General features: G+C 42.8%; 1 protein-coding gene across 1 annotated transcript in view; it reads left to right on the top strand.

The window, feature by feature from the left end:
• Positions 1–7,153: 7,153 nt before the first annotated feature.
• LOC147458901 (putative secretory carrier-associated membrane protein 1) overlaps positions 7,154–23,199 on the top strand; it is a 33,341-nt gene continuing 17,295 nt past the window's right edge. Inside the window, exons 1-4 of the mRNA XM_086510315.1 lie at positions 7,154–7,412; positions 7,719–7,778; positions 9,460–9,525; positions 9,624–9,686. Of these exons, the coding sequence (XP_086366441.1) occupies positions 7,362–7,412; positions 7,719–7,778; positions 9,460–9,525; positions 9,624–9,686 (240 nt within the window). The 5' untranslated portion in view covers positions 7,154–7,361. The remainder of the gene's footprint in view (positions 7,413–7,718; positions 7,779–9,459; positions 9,526–9,623; positions 9,687–23,199) is intronic.

Genomic DNA, 23,199 nt, shown 5'->3' with positions numbered 1-23,199 from the left:
AGTTTCATTAATTTTTACTAATTAAATTTAAACTCATCAATTTTCTTAAATGCAAGTACATATATTGCTTGATTGATAAATTAATGATGCATTACACATAAAAGAGCATAATTATATTCTTAATTATTCAAATAAATTGATCATGCATAATTAACTAAACATGATTAACATAATCTGTTTTATTTAAGTAACAAGGTGTGTAATTAATAGAGATTCTAGCATAAAAAGACATTGAGCATAGTTGCATAGTGTACCCAATGAAATTTGCATTATAGCACTTGATTACCTCATAAATCTGCTTGAGGTATTGATCTCAAAGTGGTTTGTGCCCTTCTCTTGGGACAAATATACACCTCAAGTGCAATAGAGTATGGCCAACACCATGTGTGTGTGTGAGTGAATTCTCTATGCTTTTTTGTAAGTTTTGGCACCCCCCCCCTCCCCTTGCAAGAGCAAGCCCTCTGCTTACCAACTTGGTCAATGAGGTAAGGTCTAATAGGCCACCTACAGCTTCTACATTGCCCATTTTTTGGTCAAGTTCTAGGGCTTTCAGGATTTGCAGTTGATTCATTGCTTGATCTGAGGGCCACACTGCCCCCCATGTGACTCCATGTGCATCCCATGTGATATTTTATCCACTCTAGCTAAGAGGATTGCATGCTAAAATCTAAGGTTCCATTAAAGCTTCAATCTTTGTTTCAAGGGTCTAAATTTCAGAGTAGAAAATTTATGTGTGAAGCAATCCTTAACTTAAGATTCATAAAATGTTATACTTTTATCTAATATGGAATTTCCTTGAGCCATTTATAATAAAAGAATGCTAGCTTTTAGTGGATAAGAAGGTGGATGTCTTACGCCTTTTTGCTCCATCAACAACAGTGCCGTAATTGCAACTTTGATACCATTTGAAATGATCATTTTTGCAGGGATGTAGAGAGAGAGAGAGAGAGAGAGAGAGAGAGAGAGAGAGAACACAAAGATTTGGTGGAGTACATAATAATCAATTGTGCAACTTCTTTTTCTCTATTATCTATAGAGTATATAATAATGTGTTAGTGATGGGTGTTAGTAAAGGGATGAGCGATCGATCATGTCCGACCACCCCACCATATTATCCAAACAAACATGACAATAGCTTGATCACTAATTTATTACAAAATAGTACACAATCAAGCTCTTTTCAATATTCGAAACGTTTGGCTATGCATTGATGTTATTCATATCCAAGTGACATTATCTAGCCGAAAAATGTTTTATATAAGTTTGGGACTTTGAAATTGGTTCAAAATATTTGTTGCAACAATCTCATCTAAAATACACTTTTGCGAACGCCACGTACACGATAAAAGTGAAGGCATCCGTGGTGGGTCAATTGTGCCAATCAGCCCAATAATGAAGCATATCAAAAAACAGTTGAAAATGCTTGGGTTGACCTACATGAAAACACTTTCCAAAAACCCAACCACAAGGGTAATTACAACATGAAATTAGACGAGAAAACAAAGGCCCATATCTTCTTGGTAAGAGGACAAGGGGTGAAGCAATGTCGATTGGCTTCTTTGAAATTGCTTAAAAAGAAATAGATGATAGAGGAAAGATCATGACGATGCAAATTCGCTTGCAAGCAAAAAAAAGGAAACACCTTTTTCTCATAAGGAGGTAGGTACTCTATGTTGTTGGGTTAAAGGCCTAAATAACCCCTTTTTTGTACATTTTTATACTTTGTCCAGGTTCATATTGAACCTGGACACGTTTTTTAAAGGTCACTTATAATAAAAGTGGGAAAACCCAAAACTCACTTATTGAGTTTTCCCCAAAAACGTGAGCTCTCTCTCTCTCCCTCTTCGTTCTACTAGCGCTTCCTCTCCTGCTAGCTTTTGCCACCCCTCTCTGCACACACACTGCACATCTTCGCGTGCTCTATCACTTGCACATACCGCCACGCGCTCAACAACTGGTATTAGAGCCAGATTAGGGTTTCAGAAGCTTTGCGCAGGAGGCTGGACAGCAGGCGAAAGGCTTCTCTTGCGTCAAATTTCCGCTTTCATCGCGAAGCCCCTTGCTTCCGGTGTCACCTAGGGTGATTAGGGTTCCCAAAACAACCTAAAACAGGCTGAAATCATGTCAAAACAGGTAAAAACCAGAAAATTACATGTCAAAACAGCAAAACGCAGGTGTTCTAAATCGATTCCCGTGAATGCCCCTTGCCTTTTCCACTCAAAACAGGTCCATTTGATGCAAATTGATGCGCCAAAACAGTAAATTTGCAAAAAATTCAGAATTGGACTGTTTTTATGTACACAAATTGAGGTTTATGTACGCCTTTTGTGGGTTTATGCAAGTACGCATTGGGGATACTTGTTAATTGCTGAAATTTTCAGCACATTGTATGCAACGTGCGGTACATTGTGATCACTGGAAATTTTCAAATTTTGTGTAGACACTTTCTGCTGCATTTTTATCTGTGCAAATGGCCTCTATTTCCTCGTCGTCTGATGCCAAGAGCTTGATGGAAATCAAGCGATTTGACGGTACAGGTTTCGACCTATGGCAGGACAGGATGCAGGGGATTTTGTTTCTCAAGGATTGTGAGGACGCCCTTTTGGCTGTAAGGCCTGAGGATAGGGCCAAGCTCAACAAGAGGGCAAAGGCCTATATCAAAATGGCTGTGACCGATGACATTCTGGTGGACATAAAGGGCTTGGACACTGCACATGCAATTTGGCATAAGTTGAAGGCCACTTATGAGAATGCCACCCCTGTGAATCAGGTACATTTGATATGCAAACTGGTGAACATGATGCTTGACGAAGCCAAGTCGGCTTCTGAGCACTTAAGTGCTTTCACTAGTGTTATGAGTCAGCTACAGGATACTGGGCTTCAACCTTTTGATGACAAGTTGAAAGCCATATTTTGTTGATGACTTTGCCAGACTCTTGGGAAACGCTTGTGGTTTCTTTGAGTAATAGCCCCAACCTCACATATGATGGAGTGCGAGGATCCATCTTAAATGAGGAAATTAGACGCAAGTCTAATGGTGGGGAAGGTGGCAGTTTTGCTTACAATGCGAGAGGCAAAAGTCAGAAGCAAAATACAAGTACCAAGACTCAAAACATGAGCAAAAGCAAGTCTAGAGATAAGGATGTGACTTGTTACCAGTGTGGCAGAAAAGGCCATAAGAAGCCAGATTGCAGGTATTTCAAGAAAGAGCAGGAAAGAAAGAAGGAATCACAGGAGAAGAAGAAGACAGAGGATAAGAAAGGGGAAAAATCAGCAGGTACCTCCTCCAAGGATTCGGAGACTGTCAATGTATCCTCTAGTGTGGTTATCACAGAGTTATCCGACAGTGAGGAGATCTTGGTTGCAGCTTCATGCCCCTCAGATTTTGTTGTAGCAAATGTAGAAGACATGCTTATCTCACGTAGAGATGTCATTGATGCAATGCTAAGTGCAAATGATGGCCTTACACAGTCTTGGATAGTAGACTCGGGTGCCTCATTTCATGTGACTCCATCTGTGGAGTGTTTTGCTTCTTATCATGCAGGCAAGTATGGCAAGGTTTACCTTGGGGATAACCATGCTTGTGACATTGAAGGAATGGGCACTGTGCGCTTGGCATTAAACAATGGCCAAGAGTTTATGCTTAAAGAAGAGTCTATTGTCTGTTGGCTAGATGGATGCACAGGGTTATACAACCATTTTTGCTGGGGGTTCATGGAAGTTGCTTAAGGGATCAATGCTCATTGTCAAGGGATGCAAGAGTGGTACATTGTACTATTTACGTGGCAAAGCTTTGCCTGGCAAGTTTCTTGCAGTGGCCGAAGTTGCTTCTCATTTGGAGTTGTGGCACCAAAGACTTGGCCATATGAGCCAGAAGGGACTTGATGTGCTCCCCTCTTTGAAGAGGGTTGATGTAAAGGGCACCAAGTTAGATTTTTGTAATGACTGTTTGTATGGTAAACGAAAGAAGTCTTCTTATTATTATGGTGTCTCGCGCAAAGCTAATGCTCTTGATTTAATTCACTCCAATATATGTTCAATGCATGTTAAGTCTTTTGGTGGTGCATCATACTTTGTTACATTCATTGATGATTGCACTAGGAAAGGCTGGGCATATTTGTTAAAGAATAAGAGTGAGACATTTAATGCATTTAAGAGGTTTCATGCTTTTGTGACCACGCAAAAGGGTAGTAAGCTTAAATGTCCGAGATCTGACAATGGGGGGGAGTACACGTCTGCTGAATTTCAACGTTATTGCGAAGAATATGGGATTAAAAGGGAGTTGACAGCCCCTTATAATCCATCTTCTAATGGTGTGGCTGAGAGGTATAACCGTACTTTATGTGAGAGAGTGCGTTGCATGTTGTCCACGGCTAATCTCCCTCATGGGTTTTGGGGAGAGACTTTGAAAACTGCAGTTCATGTATGCAATCGCTCTCCTAACAGTACGCTGAAAAATGACATTCCAAAGGAGGTTTGGTATGGCAAACCTGCCTCTTATGATCATTTGAGAGTGTTTGGCTGTGAGGCTTTTGTCCATGTTCGTAATGACTTGAGGACAAAGCTAGATATGCCAAGTCCATCCAAGGACTCTTCTTAGGTTATGGGGAAGAGGGTGAAATGGGCTATAGGATACGGTTGCCTCAATTTAAGAGGGTTGTACGCAGCCGAGATGTAGTGTTCAATGAGGCTAAATTGCTAAAAAATGCTACATCTTATGAAATTGACAAGAAATCGATCAAATTTCAGCCTCTCTTGCCACCTATTGATATTGAAAAAGAGCCTCAAGATGCATTACCGCAAGCTGAAATTGATAATCAGCCGGTTAACCTTGAGCCAGAAGAGGCAGGACATGATTTAGATGCTCCAAATGAGGATGGACAGCCACCTATCATGGCTGAAAATGGTTTTCAGCAGCATGAGCATGCTGAAAATGAGTTGCCTCCTGATGTAGAACCTGTGCGCTTGAGAATGTAGATCATTGGGTACGCAGGTCTACTCGTGTCAGAAGGTTGATACAGCGCTATGACCCCTCTTTGCATCATGTTATGTTGACAGATGAGGGAGAGCCTCTTACATATAAAGAGGCAAAATCATGTGAGTTAAGCAGTAAGTGGGAGCTTGCGATGCAAGAGGAAATCAAATCTTTGCATGCAAACAATACTTGGGATCTTGTGCCATTGCCTAAAGGAAGAAAGGCTCTTCCTATCAAATGTGTTGATGGAAAGCCCAAGTATAAAGCAAGGTTAGTTGCCAAAGGGTATGCACATAAAGAGGGGATTGACTTTCAAGAGATCTTTTCTCCTGTTGTAAAGCTTACGACATTGCGTGTCCTTTTTGCTCTCGCTGCAGTGCTTGACTTAGAATCGAATCAAATGGATGAAAAAACTACTTTTCTTCATGGTGACATTGATGAAGATATCTACATGAAGCAACCTGAGGGTTTTGTAGTTCCTGATAGAAAGGAACTTGTATGCAAACTAAGAAGGGCACTGTATGGTTTGAGGGAGTCATCACGTCAGTGGTACAAAAAGTTTGATACTTTTATGCTGTCTCAAGGCTTTAAACCAGCCATTCAGACCATTGTTTGTATACAAAGAAGGATAATGATGGAAGTCCTATAATCCTTGTGCTATATGTAGATGATATGTTGATTGATGGGAAGCATAAGTCTACCATTGATGCTCTTAAACGTCAGCTGAATTCAGCTTTTGCAATGAAGGATTTAGGTGATGCTGAGCAAATCTTGGGCATGAGAATCAAGAGAGATAGAAAGCTGAAATTGCTCTTCTTATCTCAAGAAAAGTACATTGCTAAAGTACTTGATAGGTTTAACATGGCTGAAGCCAAGTCACTTGGAGTACTTTTACCTCCACACACAAAACTTAGCAAAGCCGATTGCCCAAAGGATGACGTGGCAGTGAATGCTATGAAGGGAATCCCTTATGCATTAGCTTGTGGTTCTCTTATGTATGCTATGGTTGCCACTCGTCCTGACATTGCCCATGCGGTGGGAGTTGTTAGTAGATACATGTCCAATCCCGACAAAGCACATTGGGAAGCTGTGAAATGCATTCTGAGATACTTGTCAGGTACACAATCTAGGTGTATATGCTATGGCAAAAGTGACCTGAATTTACAGGGCTATTGTGATGTAGATATGGCAGGTGACTTGGATACCAGGAAGTCCACTAGTGGCTATGTGTTTGCTATTGCTAGTGGTGCTGTCTCTTGGTGTTCACGACTGCAGAAAATTGTGGCATTGAGTATTACTGAGGCTAAATATATTTCAGCCTCCACTGAGGCTTCTAAAGAGGCCATATGGTTGGGCCGACTTGTCAAAGAGCTTGGTATGCCTGCTGGTACTCCTGTCTTGGGATGTGATAGCCAAAGTGCTGTCTATTTGGCCAAGAATGCCATGTTTCATGCACGGACAAAGCACATTGATGTGCGATACCACTTCATACGACAGGTATTGGAGGATGGTTTAGTCACCTTGATTAAGATTCACACACAGGATAATCCTGCAGATGTTCTCACCAATAGTCTTGCTAAGGCTCAACATGAGCATTGCATACAGCTGGTGGGAGTTGGTTAACTTAAAGGCGTCATTTATGTTTTTAAGTGGGAGGTTGTTGGGTTAAAGGCCTAAATAACCCCTTTTTTGTACATTTTTATACTTTGTCTAGGTTCATATTGAACTTGGACACATTTTTTAAAGGTCACTTATAATAAAAGTGGGAAAACCCAAAACTCACTTATTGAGTTTTTCCCAAAAACGTGAGCTCTCTCTCTCTCCCTCTTCGTTCTGCTAGCGCTTCCTCTCCTGCTGGCTTTTGCCACCCCTCTTTGCACACACACTGCACATCTTCGCGTGCTCTATCACTTGCACACACCGCCGCGCGCTCAACATACGTATCTCAGTTTGCTCAGTTTCCCTTAGTAGGTCTTTCAATTCAAAACTCGTGGGATAGATCTCCCTATCCCACGATAGGGAGATTTGTCCAAAGGAGCTAGCTTAGTTGGTTGAGCATTCGTCCTTCGTGGCTTGGGTCGCGAGTTCGAATGCGCTGAGCGACCTTGGGATAGTGCGTTCTCTTACAAAGAAAAGGATAGATCTATGGGGGATTGCTCCTATGACGTTAAAAATTCCCGTTTTTTGAGGGCAAAGTTCATTCTGGCCTGCTGTGGATGAACAAAAGCTTACGTTATTTCCCACTACGTTCGCTGTTGGGGGCCATCGCTCGCCCTCGCTCTCACCGCAGAAGCCCAGCGTCAGCACGGAAAACGCCTTATGCATACGAGCCATAGCTGAGAAGAAGCGAGAAGCGTCACTTTGACAACAGATCTGAGTGCACGCCATGTCTTACGAACCCAACCCTTTTGATGAAGAAGCCGTGAATCCGTTTGCTGTAAGCACTTGATGCTTTGCTTTCCTTCCTTGTATCTGGTCTCCTTATACACGGGTTTTGGTCGGTAAAAGGTTTTTGTCCCAGGGTGCTTTTGTTGGCTCATCAGATTCCGTAAAGCTTCCATTATGATATGCCAGTCTTCTTCCACTAACTTTTCTTGGCTCAAGAACCACCGTACATTTTGTAATTTTCAGTTTTGTCACACGCTTGTTCAGAGTGTATGGTCAGGCGGTCTAATTTGCTCTTAGGAGTTATTTCTGCTCTTATCTCTGACATGTTGGATTTCACGTTTTGCTTTTTTGCTAGAATTCAGCTGGGCGCCCATTAGGACAGTCTCAGTATGCTGGTGGAGCTTTCTTCAACCCGGTAAGTTTGCAGACCTACGCTTTTAATTGCCAACTTAAGATGGGTCATTATATGGACAATGATTCTGCAAAGAAGAAATGAAAATTTTGATTCTTTTAGTTTGGACATGATTGGCTTAAAGTTTAAACCAAGGTTGTATACAAATCTATGAAGTTGAAGCTGGTGAGGAATAAACTCCTAAATGATTTGGGCTTGAAGCTTAACTACAAGCCATCTGGTTGCAATGGTCGTGCATGCAATCAAAGAATGTGTTTTAGGCTTAATCTGTTCAAGCCTGCATCCAAGCCCTGTTGATTTTAACCTGTTTATGTGTGTACCTTTGGCCAATTGAAGAACAAGAGACAGAACCTTTTAAGCTCCCCGTGCTGTTTTGTTTTGGGTAAGAGGAAGGTAATCAAACACCAATCTCACTTAAGAGAGTTGAAACAGGTTTGCATAAACTGATTGTTGTGAGTTTGTTTTTTACACTTGTCCAAAAGCGCAACAGCTTCATCAATGATGAAGAAAGGGGCATTATGTTTATTGATATTTGTATTTTCTTGTATGTCTTTTGCATCTCACTTTTTGTTCACGAAACTGGCATGGGATCTGGCAACTTCTTCTTTGAATTTTTATTGTTGTCATCAAGGTCTATTAACCTTCAGTATTACTTTTTAGAGATTGTGTAGTCTTTGACTCTGGGTACAATGCATGTTGACTCGTACTGAGACATGTTTTGCCATTAGGTTTCATGCTTTCTTTGCCTAATGTTTAGGTTCATTTTTGGCATTTAGTGATCATTCTTCATGCTGCTATAGTTTTGCTTTGGTACACAATCACATCAAACTCGTTACTCTAATGTGCAACTACATGATTAATTATTTGGCATTTTTTTGTGACAACTTGGAGGTAACTAGTTGACTGGTCAGAACTTAGCATTAAGGGTTATGTTCTTGAAAATATTTTTCTCAGTGGGGCATATTGGCCGTCAAATTTCTTAGCTTTGGATTGCTTTTGCCTTTACCGTAACTTCAAAGATTTTGAGATAGGAGCTGGGTACACACACACAACACACACACACTTGTTCTATGCGTGAGGCTGAATTTTCTTGCATAGTTTTATGTTTCTTTATTTAGGCGACTCAGTGGTCAAGAAGTTCTGCTTGCATGCTTGATCGAGTGAAATGTAACTTGTCTTGACCTTCACTGCGTCGCATATTCTGCCAAACATCTTGCGCCCACGAAATTTCCTTGTCTTGCTATGAGCTTTTTTGCAATCTGTCTCGTACTTTTATTTTCAGCGCATGGATTCTCTGTATCACCTGAAATTTACCTTTTTTCTTTTGGCTCTAGCTATGCATAGGCTCCTTCCTTCCATATACTTTTAGGTGCGATTGTGAACTTGTGAAGTCTTATGGATGCACTGGCAGCTTAGGTTCCGACTACTTTCAAGACTTTAGAGAAACTTGGGATTGGAACTTTGTACTTCTCATGAGCCTGTCCAACACAGAGGAATCATTTTGCTGTTTTGTAGAACTTTGTACTGAAGTTTAGGAGTCATCCATGAATCTTGAGGCTTCCAGGGTCTGATACTTTTTGGACGGGTTCATATTTGTCTACAAGTAGTTTCTGTGTGCTGGTTTCATTCTCATGCCGGAGTAGAATGCTTGTGTTTGTGTTCTGATGCTCTCTTATCACAACAGCATGCAGGTAGCCTATCTCAAGCTGATCGGGATGCAACAATCAATATACCTTTAGGAAATGGAAAGGTGATTTTAAGTCAATTTTCTTTTGCTTTTGCATCGTCTACCAGTTATCAGTTTTTTTTTTTTGTTGACTAACGGATAATATTCTTCCTATGTTACAGGACATAGCCAAGAAGGAGAGAGAGTTGGATGCTAAGGAGGCTGAACTCAAACGTAGAGAACAGGTATCTTGTAATCAATAATGGTGTTTTGCAGTCTTGTTTTTCAATTCACTCACATGCATTTTAAGGATTGGAAAGCATATGTCATTGCATGTTTTGCAACAGGGAGTGGCACAACAACATGAAAATACTGAACCTGGACGAGAGTGACTTATTCAAAGAGAAAGTTAGATAGCTTGAGCACATAAGGCCGCTCAAGAAATTTGGCTTAGCAGGTGTTCAGCGTGCAAGCTTGAATCACAGCCGCTTGCACATTTGCCTCCGGTCACCCAAGAAAGTGAGCACATAAACACAATCGGCATCTTTGTGTTGAGCAAGAGGACGAAACCCTGCTGGCTGGCTGGCTGCAAAATCGCAGGCTTGATTTTTCTGGTCGCTGGAGCAGCAGCCGTCACCAAAAAAGGAGTGGCCGCATCAGCTGACGCGCCTGTAGAGGGTGTGTGGGTGAATGCGCAGCCACCGGCTGTGCTTATGTGCTCAGGACAAGAGAGATCGTAGTAGACGCGGAACTAGTGGCTTGAGAACCCCTTTACATCAGATGGGTGCATAGAGTATTTGGAATGGATAATTGTGGTGCACTATAGATCGGGTGACAAAGGGCATTCCTAAGGATTTGTTTTTTTAATGTATCACAAAGATTCTGAGATGTTGATGGGATCTTGCAGTAGATGCTTGGATTTGCGAGGCTAAGGTGCCAACGAAAAGAACAAACTGATGGACAGATTGAACAACTTTAAGTACTTCAAATAATAGTGAATTGAAAGAGATGCATGACAAACGAGACAGGGAGTGGCGGAGTTCCACCCCAAGAGAGCACTGGCCCCAGATCTTGGCGCCCCTTTCAGTATTTCTTTATATTGCTTCAACTCAGTACAATGCTGCTACACGTGCTCTGCACCTTCACTTGGAAGAATGCAAGAGACTGAGCCCTCTGCACATATTTAAAGGCCCTTGTCCTATGAAAAGTAGTTACACGAAAAGCTTCAAACACAAAAGCATTTGGCCTCAAAAACCGGCGCTAAAAGCTGTCCAGAGTAAATCACAGAAATCCGTACAGGTTGCTACATCAACAAATCTTGCGTAAAATGCGGAATTCCGTCTGTCTGCCACGATAGCACAGCCAACGTGAATTGTGGAAGTCTGTATAGCTGTCATGTCATCAACTCTCTACGCAAGAGATTGTGAGTGTGTGTGTGCGGTCCTGCTTTATTTTAATGCCTTTAGGTCCTTGGGGCCCTATTGGACGGGGTCCCATAAGTTGGTGAGAACTCTTCTTTAAAAATAGGCCACTCGACGAGACTTTGCAAGTTGGTAACACTTCTTCTACTGCTGCTAGGGTTTAGGCCCCTTGACGAGGATTTGCAAGTTGGCTCCGTTCTTCAGTGGCTTGACACGTCAGCAGTTTGTGACAGAAAACGCTATGGGATCTGCATCTGCGTCAAGGCTATGGGCTGATCTGATGTCGGCGATGGGCTGAAAATTGAAAAACGTGGCTGTTCTAAGGCTGAATTTGAAAACGCTGATTGATCTATTGTTTTGGCCTTAAAATTGAAAACGTTGGTACTGATGGTTGGATCTGCGACAACACGGTGAGGTTATGGTTGAAATCTGAAAACGTTGGTGCTAGCTGATCTGGTGCCAAAACGCCAGAGATGTTGAGGTACCGCGGGTACTTGGTACTGGTGATGGTACTAAGTTCTAACTTATGCTTGAGACGTGACCCTCAGGGTCATTGATGTATGGGATTAGAGCTTGGTCAGGTAATGCCAATAAAAACTTAAAATGTCACTTATGAATGAGTCAATAAACTCACTTGTAAGAGGTGTTGCACATGCAGATAAATACCTAGGCTGGGTACTGATGCAACTATATGGGAACACTTTGCAGTGCCTACGCCTAGCAGACACTTGTTGTGCTCATGTGCAATTAGAGGGTATGCAACTAATCTAGGCTGTCCTGAACGCTAGAAGTAGGAGCTTGTCACAACTCTGTGACGTGGCATAACCCTAACACACACTCTTGCAAGGCTGAAATGGTGACGTGGCAGCCTTGTGTATACACACACCCCGGGAAACGCGATTGCAGAAAGGCTAACGTTGCTGGCTGTCGATTTTCGGTGAGACGTGGCAGCTGTACGGATGCCCGCGTTTTGCGGCGGAAATTGCGGAGGTTGAATCTGCGGCAGTTTTGCTTTTGGGCATGCTTTTTGGCTACGCATATTGAGAGAGAGAGAGCTCTTCCATTTTATTTTAAAAGCTATTTATGGACAGCTTTTGGAACTTGCTTTATTTTACAAGCGAGAGAGAGAAAGAGCCTTTGCTTTATTTGGGCTTTTGGGCTTTGCTTTTAGCATCCCTTTGTAATCTTTAAATAAGCAAGAAGGCCTCTCACAACTCAGAGCATCTGGACGTAGAGTCTTAAGTATGAGCGCCTGCCTGCACTCTTGTACTTTGAACACAGATTAATACAAAAAGAAATACCGAAAGGGGCGCCAGTCTTCGGGGCCAATATCTCTAGGCACAGAACTCAGCCGGGCCAGTGTCGAATCAATTGTGAAGTGTGAACTGTTTTGAAGTGATCTTTTGTGGTGTCGCGGTAGATTCTCGACTTGGAGTGTCCAAGTTTATTACAGTGGTATCAGAGCACGGTCGATTTCTCTTCCACGGGAAATTCGATCCCTTTTTTTTCCGCGGCACTTATGGCTTCAGACAAAGATCAGTCGACTCCCTCTGCATCGGGAGATGCGGAAAGGGATCACAACGAAGATTCACTCGAGGAGTATGGCCCGCCTCAGCCTACTCAGGCGGACCGTCAAGAGATGGAGCGTCGACAATTGATCGACGCTGCAACAAAGATGATGCTCATATTTGCGAAGGACCCGAAATTGGCAAAATATATGAGCCAGAATTCTTTCGATGAGGTGCACACGCAGTTGCAGAAGACCACAAAACCACCCCGCAAACCCGCTCTCAAGAAACTTGCTACTCCCAGGAAGTATACAGAGAAATAATTAGAAGAGGTGGTTGATGCACTTTTGACGCGCAGAACAAAGCTAAAAAGCATGGCAAAAAGCAAAAGAAAGGCGCTGACTTCCTTGGTTATTTGGGTCGTCAGTCTACTTTTGAAAAGACAAAAAAGCAAAAGAAGCGTGTTCGATTTAAAGGAGTACCCAGTTCTTCTTCTTCTTCTTCTTCTTTTTCTTCTAACAGCTCTTCTAGCTCATCTGACTCGAGCAAAGAAGACAGAAAACGCAAAAAGCAAAGCAAAAAGCAACGCTTCGGAAAGGACAAGAAAAAGGCAAAGAAGTTTAAATCTCGCCCCGTGATTGACAGTTCTATATAGGACTTGTCTACAGATAGTTCGGACTGTGATGACAACAACTTTTACGTAAAAGAAGAATAATTTTTATAAAGCCAACCAGTATGACTTTCTAGAAGACAAAAGCAAGAAAGTCCGAGAGTTTAAGGAAGGTAGACAGTCAATTAAATTTGACACGTTTTTTGGTTATGAAGATGCTTCGAAGGCTTTGTCTTTTGTACAGCAGTTTGATATCGCTTTCGCGGGAGGGCGTTACTCAAAGCACTCTAAGATTCAGAGAATTGCCTCTTACTTTAAGGGGAATGCTCGAACTTGGTGGTCCACCCTTCTATTAAACAAGACAGTGCCAATTAAATGGCTGAAATTCAAGAGGCTTTTTATTTCTTCTTGGCTGACTCGAGAGTATGAACACGATATACGAACTGCTTGGAACATCTTCGGATGACCAAAAAGGACACAGTGGACGCTTATTGCGAGAGATTTTGGAGCTCTTTTCTACCCACCTCTTCATTTAAGAAGATCTCGTTCAAGAAACAGATTGAGCGGGTTTACCTTGGGTCTTCCTACAGAGATCCGAGATCACTGCTTAGAACAAAAGTCAGCTTCCATTCAGGAGTTGACGAGTCATGCGAAATGGGGTTTTGCCATTCACTCTGGCAGTCTGACCTACCCTACATATGAGATCATGACGCAAAGAGCCGACAGACTTCGACAAATGAAAGTAGAAAGAGAAAGAGCAATCCAAAAAAGAAAGAAAAGGATGCACGACCCAAGCTTACTCCTCAAGAGCGGGCTCGCTACATAAAGGAGGAGAAGTGCTTTGGATGCGGGGAAATTGGGCATATCTCCGCGAAGTACCCTAAAGAGGCACAGAAAGAACAAAATGACAAGGATGACATGAGGCCTGAGAGTTCGAGAGCAGCTGAGGACCGTGGAAGAAAAGGCAAGATGAAAACAAGACTGGTTCTAGATTGCGTGGGTACCGATCCCAGCACGATAGACGAGAGTATAGAACTTTGCCGAGCTTGGGGCAAAGTGAAAGACCAAGAAGCCCTATCTTCTTCGATGGAGGAGCCAAGGCAAACTTCATTTCATCGGAATTGGCGGCGCGGCTCGAGATCACTCCCGATCGGATGGGACCACTTGCAGAGGCAGTTCTAGCGGCACCCGGCAGGGATGTAGCCATTACACCTGTCATTGGCAAACTTCGGTTGCATTGTCAGGGGTACTTGGGGCATGAGGACTTTTACATAATGCCTTTGGAAGGTTGTGATGTTCTCTTAGGAATTCCTTGGTACCACAAGAACAACGCCGTGGTCAACTATCGGGCGAGGAAAGCGACATTGACTACAGAGAAGGGCAGAACCATTGTACTTGATATTAAACATAAGGGCGAGTCTGTCCCTATTGTATCGGTTTCGGCAATTTCAAAATTAATGAAATCCAGTCTGTTTGTTTACTCGATCTTTTTGAAAGAGTTGAGTGATGAGGATAGGACCAATATGTCCGAACTTGATAAAGAACGCCAAGATTTTCTCCACTCTCATGCCGATTGCTTCTCAGAGGGCCTGCCAGACGAGTTACCACCGGCTCGTCCTGAAGATCATACCATTGATCTGAAGATCATACCATTGATCTGATACCTGGAAGTACACCACCGAAGCGGCCACCTTACTGTGTGAGCCGAGCACTGAACGAAGAAATTATGAACCAAGTGAAAGACCTCTTATAAAAGGGTCTTGTCCAGCCTAGTACTTCACCGTTTTGCTCTTCAGTGTTGTTGGTTTTGAAGAAAGACAGATCTTGGAGAATGTGCATTGATTATAGAGCTCTCAATAAAATCACCATCAAGAATAGATTTCCGATTCTTAGAATCGATGATATACTTGAGTGACTTTAGGGATCCTCGTGCTTTAGTAGGATCGACTTGAAAAGTGGATATCATCAAATACGAATCGCGTCGGGAGATGTCTACAAGACAGCCTTTCGGACGACTTTTGGGTTAACTGAGTTTTGGGTGATGCCTTTTGGCCTAATCAATGCTCCTGCGACATTTAACTGGATGATTGACATGATTTTTTGAGAGTATAGACTATTTATTGACACTTTCTTTGACGACATCATTGTTTTCTCCAAGGATGAGGCAGAACATAGAGTACATCTGCTTCAAGTCTTTCAGGCATTACGAGATCACAAGTTAGTGATTAATGCGAAGAAAAGTGAATTTTTCCTACCAGAGATACACTTTTTAGGACACGTGGCAACAACAGAATTGCAAATGGATCCGGCCAAGATAGAAACTATCCGTGATTGGCCAGATTTGAAGAATGTCCATGAAGTTAGAAGCTTCTTGAGATTGTGTTCGTACTACGGGTGGTTCATTAGAAAGTTTGTAGAGGTTGCTTCCTCTTTGCATATCTTGACACAGAAAGGAGTCCCTTTCTTGTGGGGACCCACAGAGGTGACTGCCTTTCAGACATTGAAAGAGAAATTGACTACGGGACCACTTTTGACTTTGCCGGACTTGCAGAAGTCATTTGAAGTATATTGTGATGCTTGTGGTCGTAGTCTCGGTGCGGTCTTAATGCAAGAAGGCCATGTCATTGCTTACGAGAGCCGATTGTTCTCAAGGCCGGAATTGACAGCATAGATTTATGAGAAAGTACTTTTGGCGGTTATCCATGCTCTTACTCAGTGGCGGTATTACCTTTTGGCGGTTATCCATGCTCTTACTCAGTGGCGGTATTACCTACTTGGAGCGGATTTTACTGTCTTTACAGACCATCAAAGTTTACGCTACTTCTTGTCACAAAAGCAGCTATCGGAAAATCAGATGTGATGGGCGAACATCTTGTCACAGTTTCACTTCCAGATTGTCCATGTGCACGGACAGAAGAATTTGGTAGCAGATGCTTTGTCTTGGAAGCCGTTGGTTCTGCGATACATCAAAGGATATGGTCGACCAGTATACTACAGATACGAATTTTGTAGACGTTTTCACACGGATACGGAATAGGGAGACAATAACGGGATATTCCATTCTGGATGGCTACTTGATGAGGAAAACCATGTTGTGCGTTACATAGCCGTTGTGGGAAAAGGTTATGACTGAATGCCACTGTCCACCTTTTACGGGCCACCGCGGCATTGCTACCACCATGGGGTAGAGAGATACTTCTTTTGGCCGAGACTCAAGAAGGACGTGGACGAGTTTGTGTGTAGTTGCTTGGGATGCTAGAAGGTCAAGTTTGACATGCATAAAGCACAGGGATTGTTATAGCCTTTGCCACTACCCACCCGTCCCTAGGAAAGTATTGCAATGGATTTCATTTTTGATCTCCCGAGAACACAGAGTGGTCACGATGGTATCTGGACTGTTATTGACAGATTTAGTAAGCAGGCTCATTTCATTCTAGTAAAGAAAGCAGTCAAAGCCCGATCACTTAGCGAGACTGTTTGTGGCCAAGATTTTCAGATTACATGGCATACCTTAGACGATTGTCTCCCACAAGGACCCCAGATTCACGAGTTTGTTTTGGAAGGCAATTTGGGAGAACATTGGCACGCGGTTGCAGTTCTCGCCATCTTTCCACCGGCAGACTGACGGGCAATCTGAGATTGCCAATTCAGTGGTTTTAGATTTATTGAAGTCTTTTATCTCGGATCAGAAGACTCAATGGGAAAAGTATCTACCTTTGGTGGAATTTGCCTACAACAACACGATACACTCTTCAACGGTGAAGTCGCCATTTGAGATTATTGAAGGTGCTGTGAAGGTTCCACCCTTCTTAAGCACGAAAGATAAGATTTTTGAAGCTGATGAATACACGCACAACTTAGACACAGCTTTTGCCAAGGTCTGTGAGGCTTTGCAGAAATCTTAGGAAAGACCGAAAAAGGCAACGGGTCGCCATCGTCGCGATGCAAAATTAAAGGAGGATGATGGGATGCTCTTACGTTTTTGAGAGGGCACGCCTGAGAAAGAAGAAAGGAAAGGAGAGGCTTTTTCCAAAGCTCAGAATGCGATTCTACGGACCTTTCCAGATCTCCGAAAAGATCAATGATGTTTCCTTTCGATTGAGATTGCCCGACACTTGGAGGATTCACAATTCATTTCATGTGAGTTCTTGAAACCTTTTAAAGGTGATGTGGCTGAAGATGGGGAGTCCGATGAGCAAATTGAAGTAGAAGAAAACGAGGAGATCCTTGTTCCTAAACAGATTTTGGCACATAAGAACAAAAAGATTAAGGGTAAAGTAAGAAGGCGGTTCTTGGTTAAATTCAAGAACTATCCTGCATTGGATGCGAAGTGAATGGAGGAGGAGGACCTAGCAGATACTCCTCAGATTGTGAAACTTTACCTTGAAGATTTTGGTTTAGCATAGTCTATTCCAAATTGAACCCCGAATTCAGCTCGACCGGAGATCTAGTGCAGTGGGTTGCACAAGAGGGGAGTTACTCCGCTCTTTTGTCAATAGATGCCTTGATTCAGTTTTAGAATACTAGAGTCACTGATGTCTCTTTGAGCTTCAGGGATACTGAGAGTTGACAGTATTCTGCTGTATGACTTTATGGAATTCCCGAATATGAAACTGATTTGTTCTTGACTTGTTTTTAAGTGCAGGAACTGATAGACGAAATGACTACAACATTTTGGTCTAAATGATCTCGAATAGACATGGTTGCAATAGGGGTTAGTCAATCGGGCATCTATGATGTCCTGAGTGGATCTAGATGCGATTGCTAATTGCATTGCCGATAAATCATGCTCGAAGATCCGAATGAATGTTCAATGTGATTGGTCTTGTGATGTCCTGTGATGTCGAGGGTGATGTCCTGTGATGTCGTGTGATGTGACTGTCGATTGGTACATGTGTTAGATGTGTGTTCCTAGTGCGTCGATACTAACAGTCAGTGTGTGCTAAGATAGTTTATGGCTTCTATCTGTTTTGCAGGCGTAATCGATGGCGATTACAATGATTTCAAGAGGGGGGTATGTCACAACTGTCTGTTTTGGAAGCATAATCGAGGGCGATTACAATGATTTCAAGAGGGGGGGGGGGGGGGGGGGTATGTCACGACTCTGTGACGTGGCATAACCCTATCACACACACACTTTCTTGCAGGGCTGAAATGGTGATGTGGAAGCCTTGTGTATACACACACACACTCTCTTGCAGGGCTGAAATGGTGATGTGGAAGCCTTGTGTATACACACACCCCGGGGAAATGCAGTTGCAGAAAGGCTGACGTGGCTGGCTGCCGATTTCCGGTGACACGTGGCAGCTGTACAGATGCCCGTATTTTGCGGCGGAAATTGCGGAGGTTGAATCTAGACAGTTTTGCTTTTGGGCATACTTTTTGGCTACGCATATTGAGAGCTCTTTTGCTTTATTTTAAAAGCTATTTATGGACAACTTTTGGAACTTGCTTTATTTTACAAGCAAGAGAGAGAAAGAGCCTTTGCTTTATTTGGGCTTTTGATTTCTTTTGATTTTCAACTTTTGGGCTCTGCTTTTAGCATCCCTTTGTAATCTTTAAATAAGCAAGAAGGCCTCTCCACAACTCAGAGCATATGGATGCAGAGTATGAGTGTGAGCGCCTGCCTGCACTCTTGTACTTTGAACATAGGTTAATACAAAAAGAAATACCGAAAGGGGCGCTAGTCTCTAGGGCCAATATCTCTAGGCACGGAACTCCGTCGGGCTAGTGTCGAATCAATTGTGAATTGTTTTGAAGTGATCATTTGTGGTGTCGCGGTAGATTCTCGACTTGGCATGTCCAAGTCTGCTACAGAGCTACAACTTGTCCACATGCACATAGGAACTCCTTCATGTATCGCGTGGATTGTGTGTGTGTGTGTGTGTGAGAGAGAGAGAGAGGGACAGGTTTTAGGGTTAGGGGTGCCGAGGTCATAGACGCATCGGTCTAATGCGTTGTTTAGCCCGTCCCAGATTCACTCTCCCTAGGAAGGTGGTCCATGCCAATCTCTTGGTGAAAGTTGGAATTCTCTGTGTAGTAATTGCACGTGAAGTCATCTCCATGATACTAGGATAACTGTGTGACCTTCGGGTCCCAAGCTAACTTGACTATGTTTTGCAGATCTGAGTTGAGAGGCCTAAAATCTACAAGAAGAAAAAGCAACATAAGTTTTTACCAACTTATAGGACCCCGTCCGATGGGGATTAAGAAAGCTAAGTAGGAGCCTTTGCGTAAACAATTGATGACGTGGCAAATTCTATACGGACATGCCAAATATAGCGTTGACTGTTGACGTGGCAGATTTTGGATTTTGTGTTGATACGTGTCGGCTGTACGGACGACTGCAAACTGCGTTGGTTGCTGACATGGCGCTACTGTACGGATTTTTGCTTTTTATGCTGGCTGATTTTAACAATTTTTGAGCGCTAGCGTTATGGAGTAGCTACTTTTAGGATCAAGTGCTTGTAGACGTGATGCTTTTGGGGCTCAGCTTTTAGCATCCCTTGTACTCTTTATAAGTGCCCCTAGGGCCATTCTTTCAGGCATTTGGTCGCAGAGTTGGAAGATCTGGACCGAATGGGAGTTCTACTCTTGCAGATCAATAATAAAGAAATACCGAAAGAGGTGCTAGTGTTGAAGGCCAACGCGTCTTGGCTCGGAACTCTGTTGGGTCGTGTCGTCTTCTCACTTTAATTCAAGTGTTTGAAGGTTAAAGTGTGAAGTTTGCAGTTATCTCTGCATTTTTGTGCGATCACTCACCGGAAGTGATAACAATGGTATAGAGCTTCAAGCGTGTGCTTTTTGAAAGCATACCGGTCCTACCAAAGAGCAGATAGAGCAAGTCGACGCTTCCAGATTTTATAATTTTTTTTTTCAAAGAATCTTCACATCCCTGCCTTGGACTTACTAGCCACTCCTACCCTTAGTCCGTTGTGCATTGGGTGTGCTCGTCTTCATCGCTCTGTCTTAAGGGGCATAAGCCATAAAGGACAAGCCAAATATTGCGTTGACTGCTAGCGTGGCAGATTTCTGGATTTTGCACTGACACGTGGCAGCTGTACGAAAGACCGCAAATTGTGCCGGTTGCTGACGTGACACTACTGTACGGATTTACATTGATTGATTTTAGTAGTTTTTGAGCACTAGCTTTATGGAGGAGCTACTTTTAGGATCAAGTGCTTTTAGACGTGATGCTTTTGGGGCTTTGCTTTTAGCATCCCTTGTTCTCTTTATAAGTGCCCTTAGGGCCATTCTTTCAGGCATAGACGCATAGTTGGAAGATTTGGACCCAAAGGGAGTTGTACTCGTGCAAATTAATAATAAAGAAATACCGAATGGGACGCCAATCTTTGAGGCCAATGCGTCTTGGCTCGGAACTCCGCCGGGTCGTGTCATCTTCTCTCTTTAATTCAAGTGTTTGAAGGTTAAAGTGTGAAGTTTGCAGTTATCTCTGTGTTTCCTTCCGATCACTCACCGGACTTGATTACTCTCTCTCTCTCTCTCTCTCTCTTCTCAAGTTGTTTTGAAGTGTTATAAGTGTGTTCCCATCTGTTCTTTTCAGTCGGCATGTGGTGCAAGGTAGGATCAAAACCTACGTACGGAACGTATCCATACCGTTAGCACGTCCTGTACGGATCCGTACCGTATAGAACTATCCGTACATTGCAGTTTTGTTTTTAAAATTTTTTTCCGGCTCTATTGCATGGCTGAGGGTTTCGCCTTAACTATGCAAGTAGTTTTTAGGCCACAATTTGTAGACGTGTGTATTGAAAGTGCAGAGACTATTCACTACCCTACCCGACTCTGAAAACAAAACAAAAAAGATTATTCACTGTAGAGAAATAGCATGTTGTAGAGAGCTCTACGCGTGTAAATACTCTCTCTCTCTCTCTCTCTCGTAAAACACGTCTTTGAATGTCTCTATAAGTTGTTGCCTTCTCTCTTATTTTTTATTGGAAACGTCCTCGAAAATTTAGTACTTTGTGGTTTTTTCACAAGAGTACGTATTTTTACGTACATAAATTTTTTTCATTTATAGAACAACGTACAATACGTACATATACGCCACGTACAATACATTCTGTACCACCTTAATGGGGTGGTAGTAGAGCCACAACTGCTTGTTTTGGTTGATGGATAGCAGAAACCTCGGAATGTGGAACCATCGTGAGCAACCCCATTGTAACTGTAAAGGGCATCATGTGCTAATTGAAAGAACAGAAATGGAATAGATTTTCAAGAGAGAGAATCCGCATGGAAGACAATGGCGGAGTGCCACTTTCAGATGCACTGGCCTCAAAATCTTGGTGTCTCTTTGGGTATTACTTTTATTTTGATATTTAGCAGAGTGTACAACTGTCTAGAGCACTCTCAGATTTGTGACTTCAAGAGCCTCCCCCAAGGCTCTTATTTAAAGGTCGCTGGCTGAAAGCATCATATACAAAAAGTTAGTATTGATTATAAATGCAACTGCTAAGTTTAGCGTTCAAAAATCAGCTCATGTCTTTCAACCAAATTGCCACGTCAACATCTCTAAAATGCGTCGTGAAACTGGCCCGTAGGGCGGTAGACGTAGGCTTTCACCCGAACCTTTACTGTACTTTAAGAGAGAAAGAAAAACCTGTAACGGGAATTGATACTTCAAACACACGGCTTGGAAGCTAGATTATGCTACTTCATGGACAGGCTACTTCATGGCAAGGGTTCAATTCAGTTAGATTAGGAAGTGTTCTGGCACTTTTGTGAGTCTGTTCGCAGACCGTGCATGTCCAGATACTTAGATTAGATGCATATCCTCTTGTTGCACACAACATGACCATCATATTTCCATAAGAACCCATCAGGAGCATTTTCACAGTGCATAGACCTATTTTCCCTATTTTTGACATTTTTCACTTATTATTTTTAAGTGACTTTTGTTGGAAACTAGGTAGGGCAAATTTACTAAGCATGTATATAAGTAAACCTAGCGCTAGCACTTTCTGGCAGAAGAGGTAGCAGGAACCCTGTGTTCATCAGGCAACTTCTCAGCAAGACCCCCCACGACAGAAGACCTAGTGTTTTTGCATTGCAAGGCCTAGCGTTTTTCACCAAGATCAGCCCTGGCGATTTGGATTGCAGATCAGCCGTTAGGAGCAAGACACAGCAGGAACCCTAGCGTTTTTGCATCAGCAACACAGATCAGCCCTAGCGTTTTGCAGATCTTTCGCGACAAGACCTCAAGACAGACCAGCGTTTTCAGTTTTCAGCAGTCAGATTCCGCAGTAGAACCCCCGAACCTCGCTGATCTCACCTTTCTGTAGTAGATCCTCGCCGCACGATCAGATCCAGCGTAGTTTGCAGTTTCAGCCCAGAAAACGCAGATTTCAGCAACGCAGAGAAAACGCAGATTTCAGCATCTGCGTTTTCAGCGCGTCGTCATTGCATTGTCGTCATAAACATCGTCACCGGCATAGAGTCAGAATTCAGCAGATAAAGATTTGCAGATTTCAGCCCTTAGCATTTTCAGATTTCAGCCGTCTCGTCGTTGTCCTCATCGTCGTCGACATCATTGGCAAGTCCAAGCGTTGTAGAGATTTGTGTAATCAATATTGGTCATGCGAGGATCACGATCACTGATAATCGATTGTGGCATACCATGGTACTTAAACACATTGTACATGAACAAGCGTGCCATCTGATCAGATTTTATCTTCTTCCTGACAGGGATAAAATGGGCTTGCTTGCTGAACCTGTAGATAATGGTCCATATACCATCATTCCGAGTTGGCGTTCTTGGAAGATCAAAGATAAAGTCCATAGGAATGCTTTCCCATGGCTTATCCGGAATCGGCAGTGGTTGTAACAACCCTTGTGCCTTTTGCCTGTCAAACTTGACCTTTTGGCAAATTATGCATGCTCGGACAAAGGCATCCACATCTCTCCTCAAGGTAGGTTAATAGAAGAATGTCTCTACCGCTTTAACTGTCGCATCAATACCACGATGCCCTGCATACGGTGGGACATGACTCTCTTGCATGACCTTATGTCGCAATGGCCTAGTGACACAAAGTCTGCCATGCACCAACATAAAACCATCTTTGAGGAGGTAGTGCTCATGATGTTGCCCCTTTTGCAACTGTTCAAAGATCCTTGCAAAATCTTTATCAGTAGCATACTGTTCCTTCATGTCATCTAACTCATGATGATAAGGAATTGACACAGCTGAAATTTGTGG

This window comes from Adiantum capillus-veneris, chromosome 4 (assembly GCF_014529385.1).
Source record: "Adiantum capillus-veneris isolate H3 chromosome 4, ASM1452938v2, whole genome shotgun sequence".
Classification (NCBI taxonomy): Eukaryota; Viridiplantae; Streptophyta; class Polypodiopsida; order Polypodiales; family Pteridaceae; genus Adiantum; species Adiantum capillus-veneris.
Note: the sequence above shows the minus strand (reverse complement) of the source record. Positions and strands in the feature narration are given on the sequence as shown.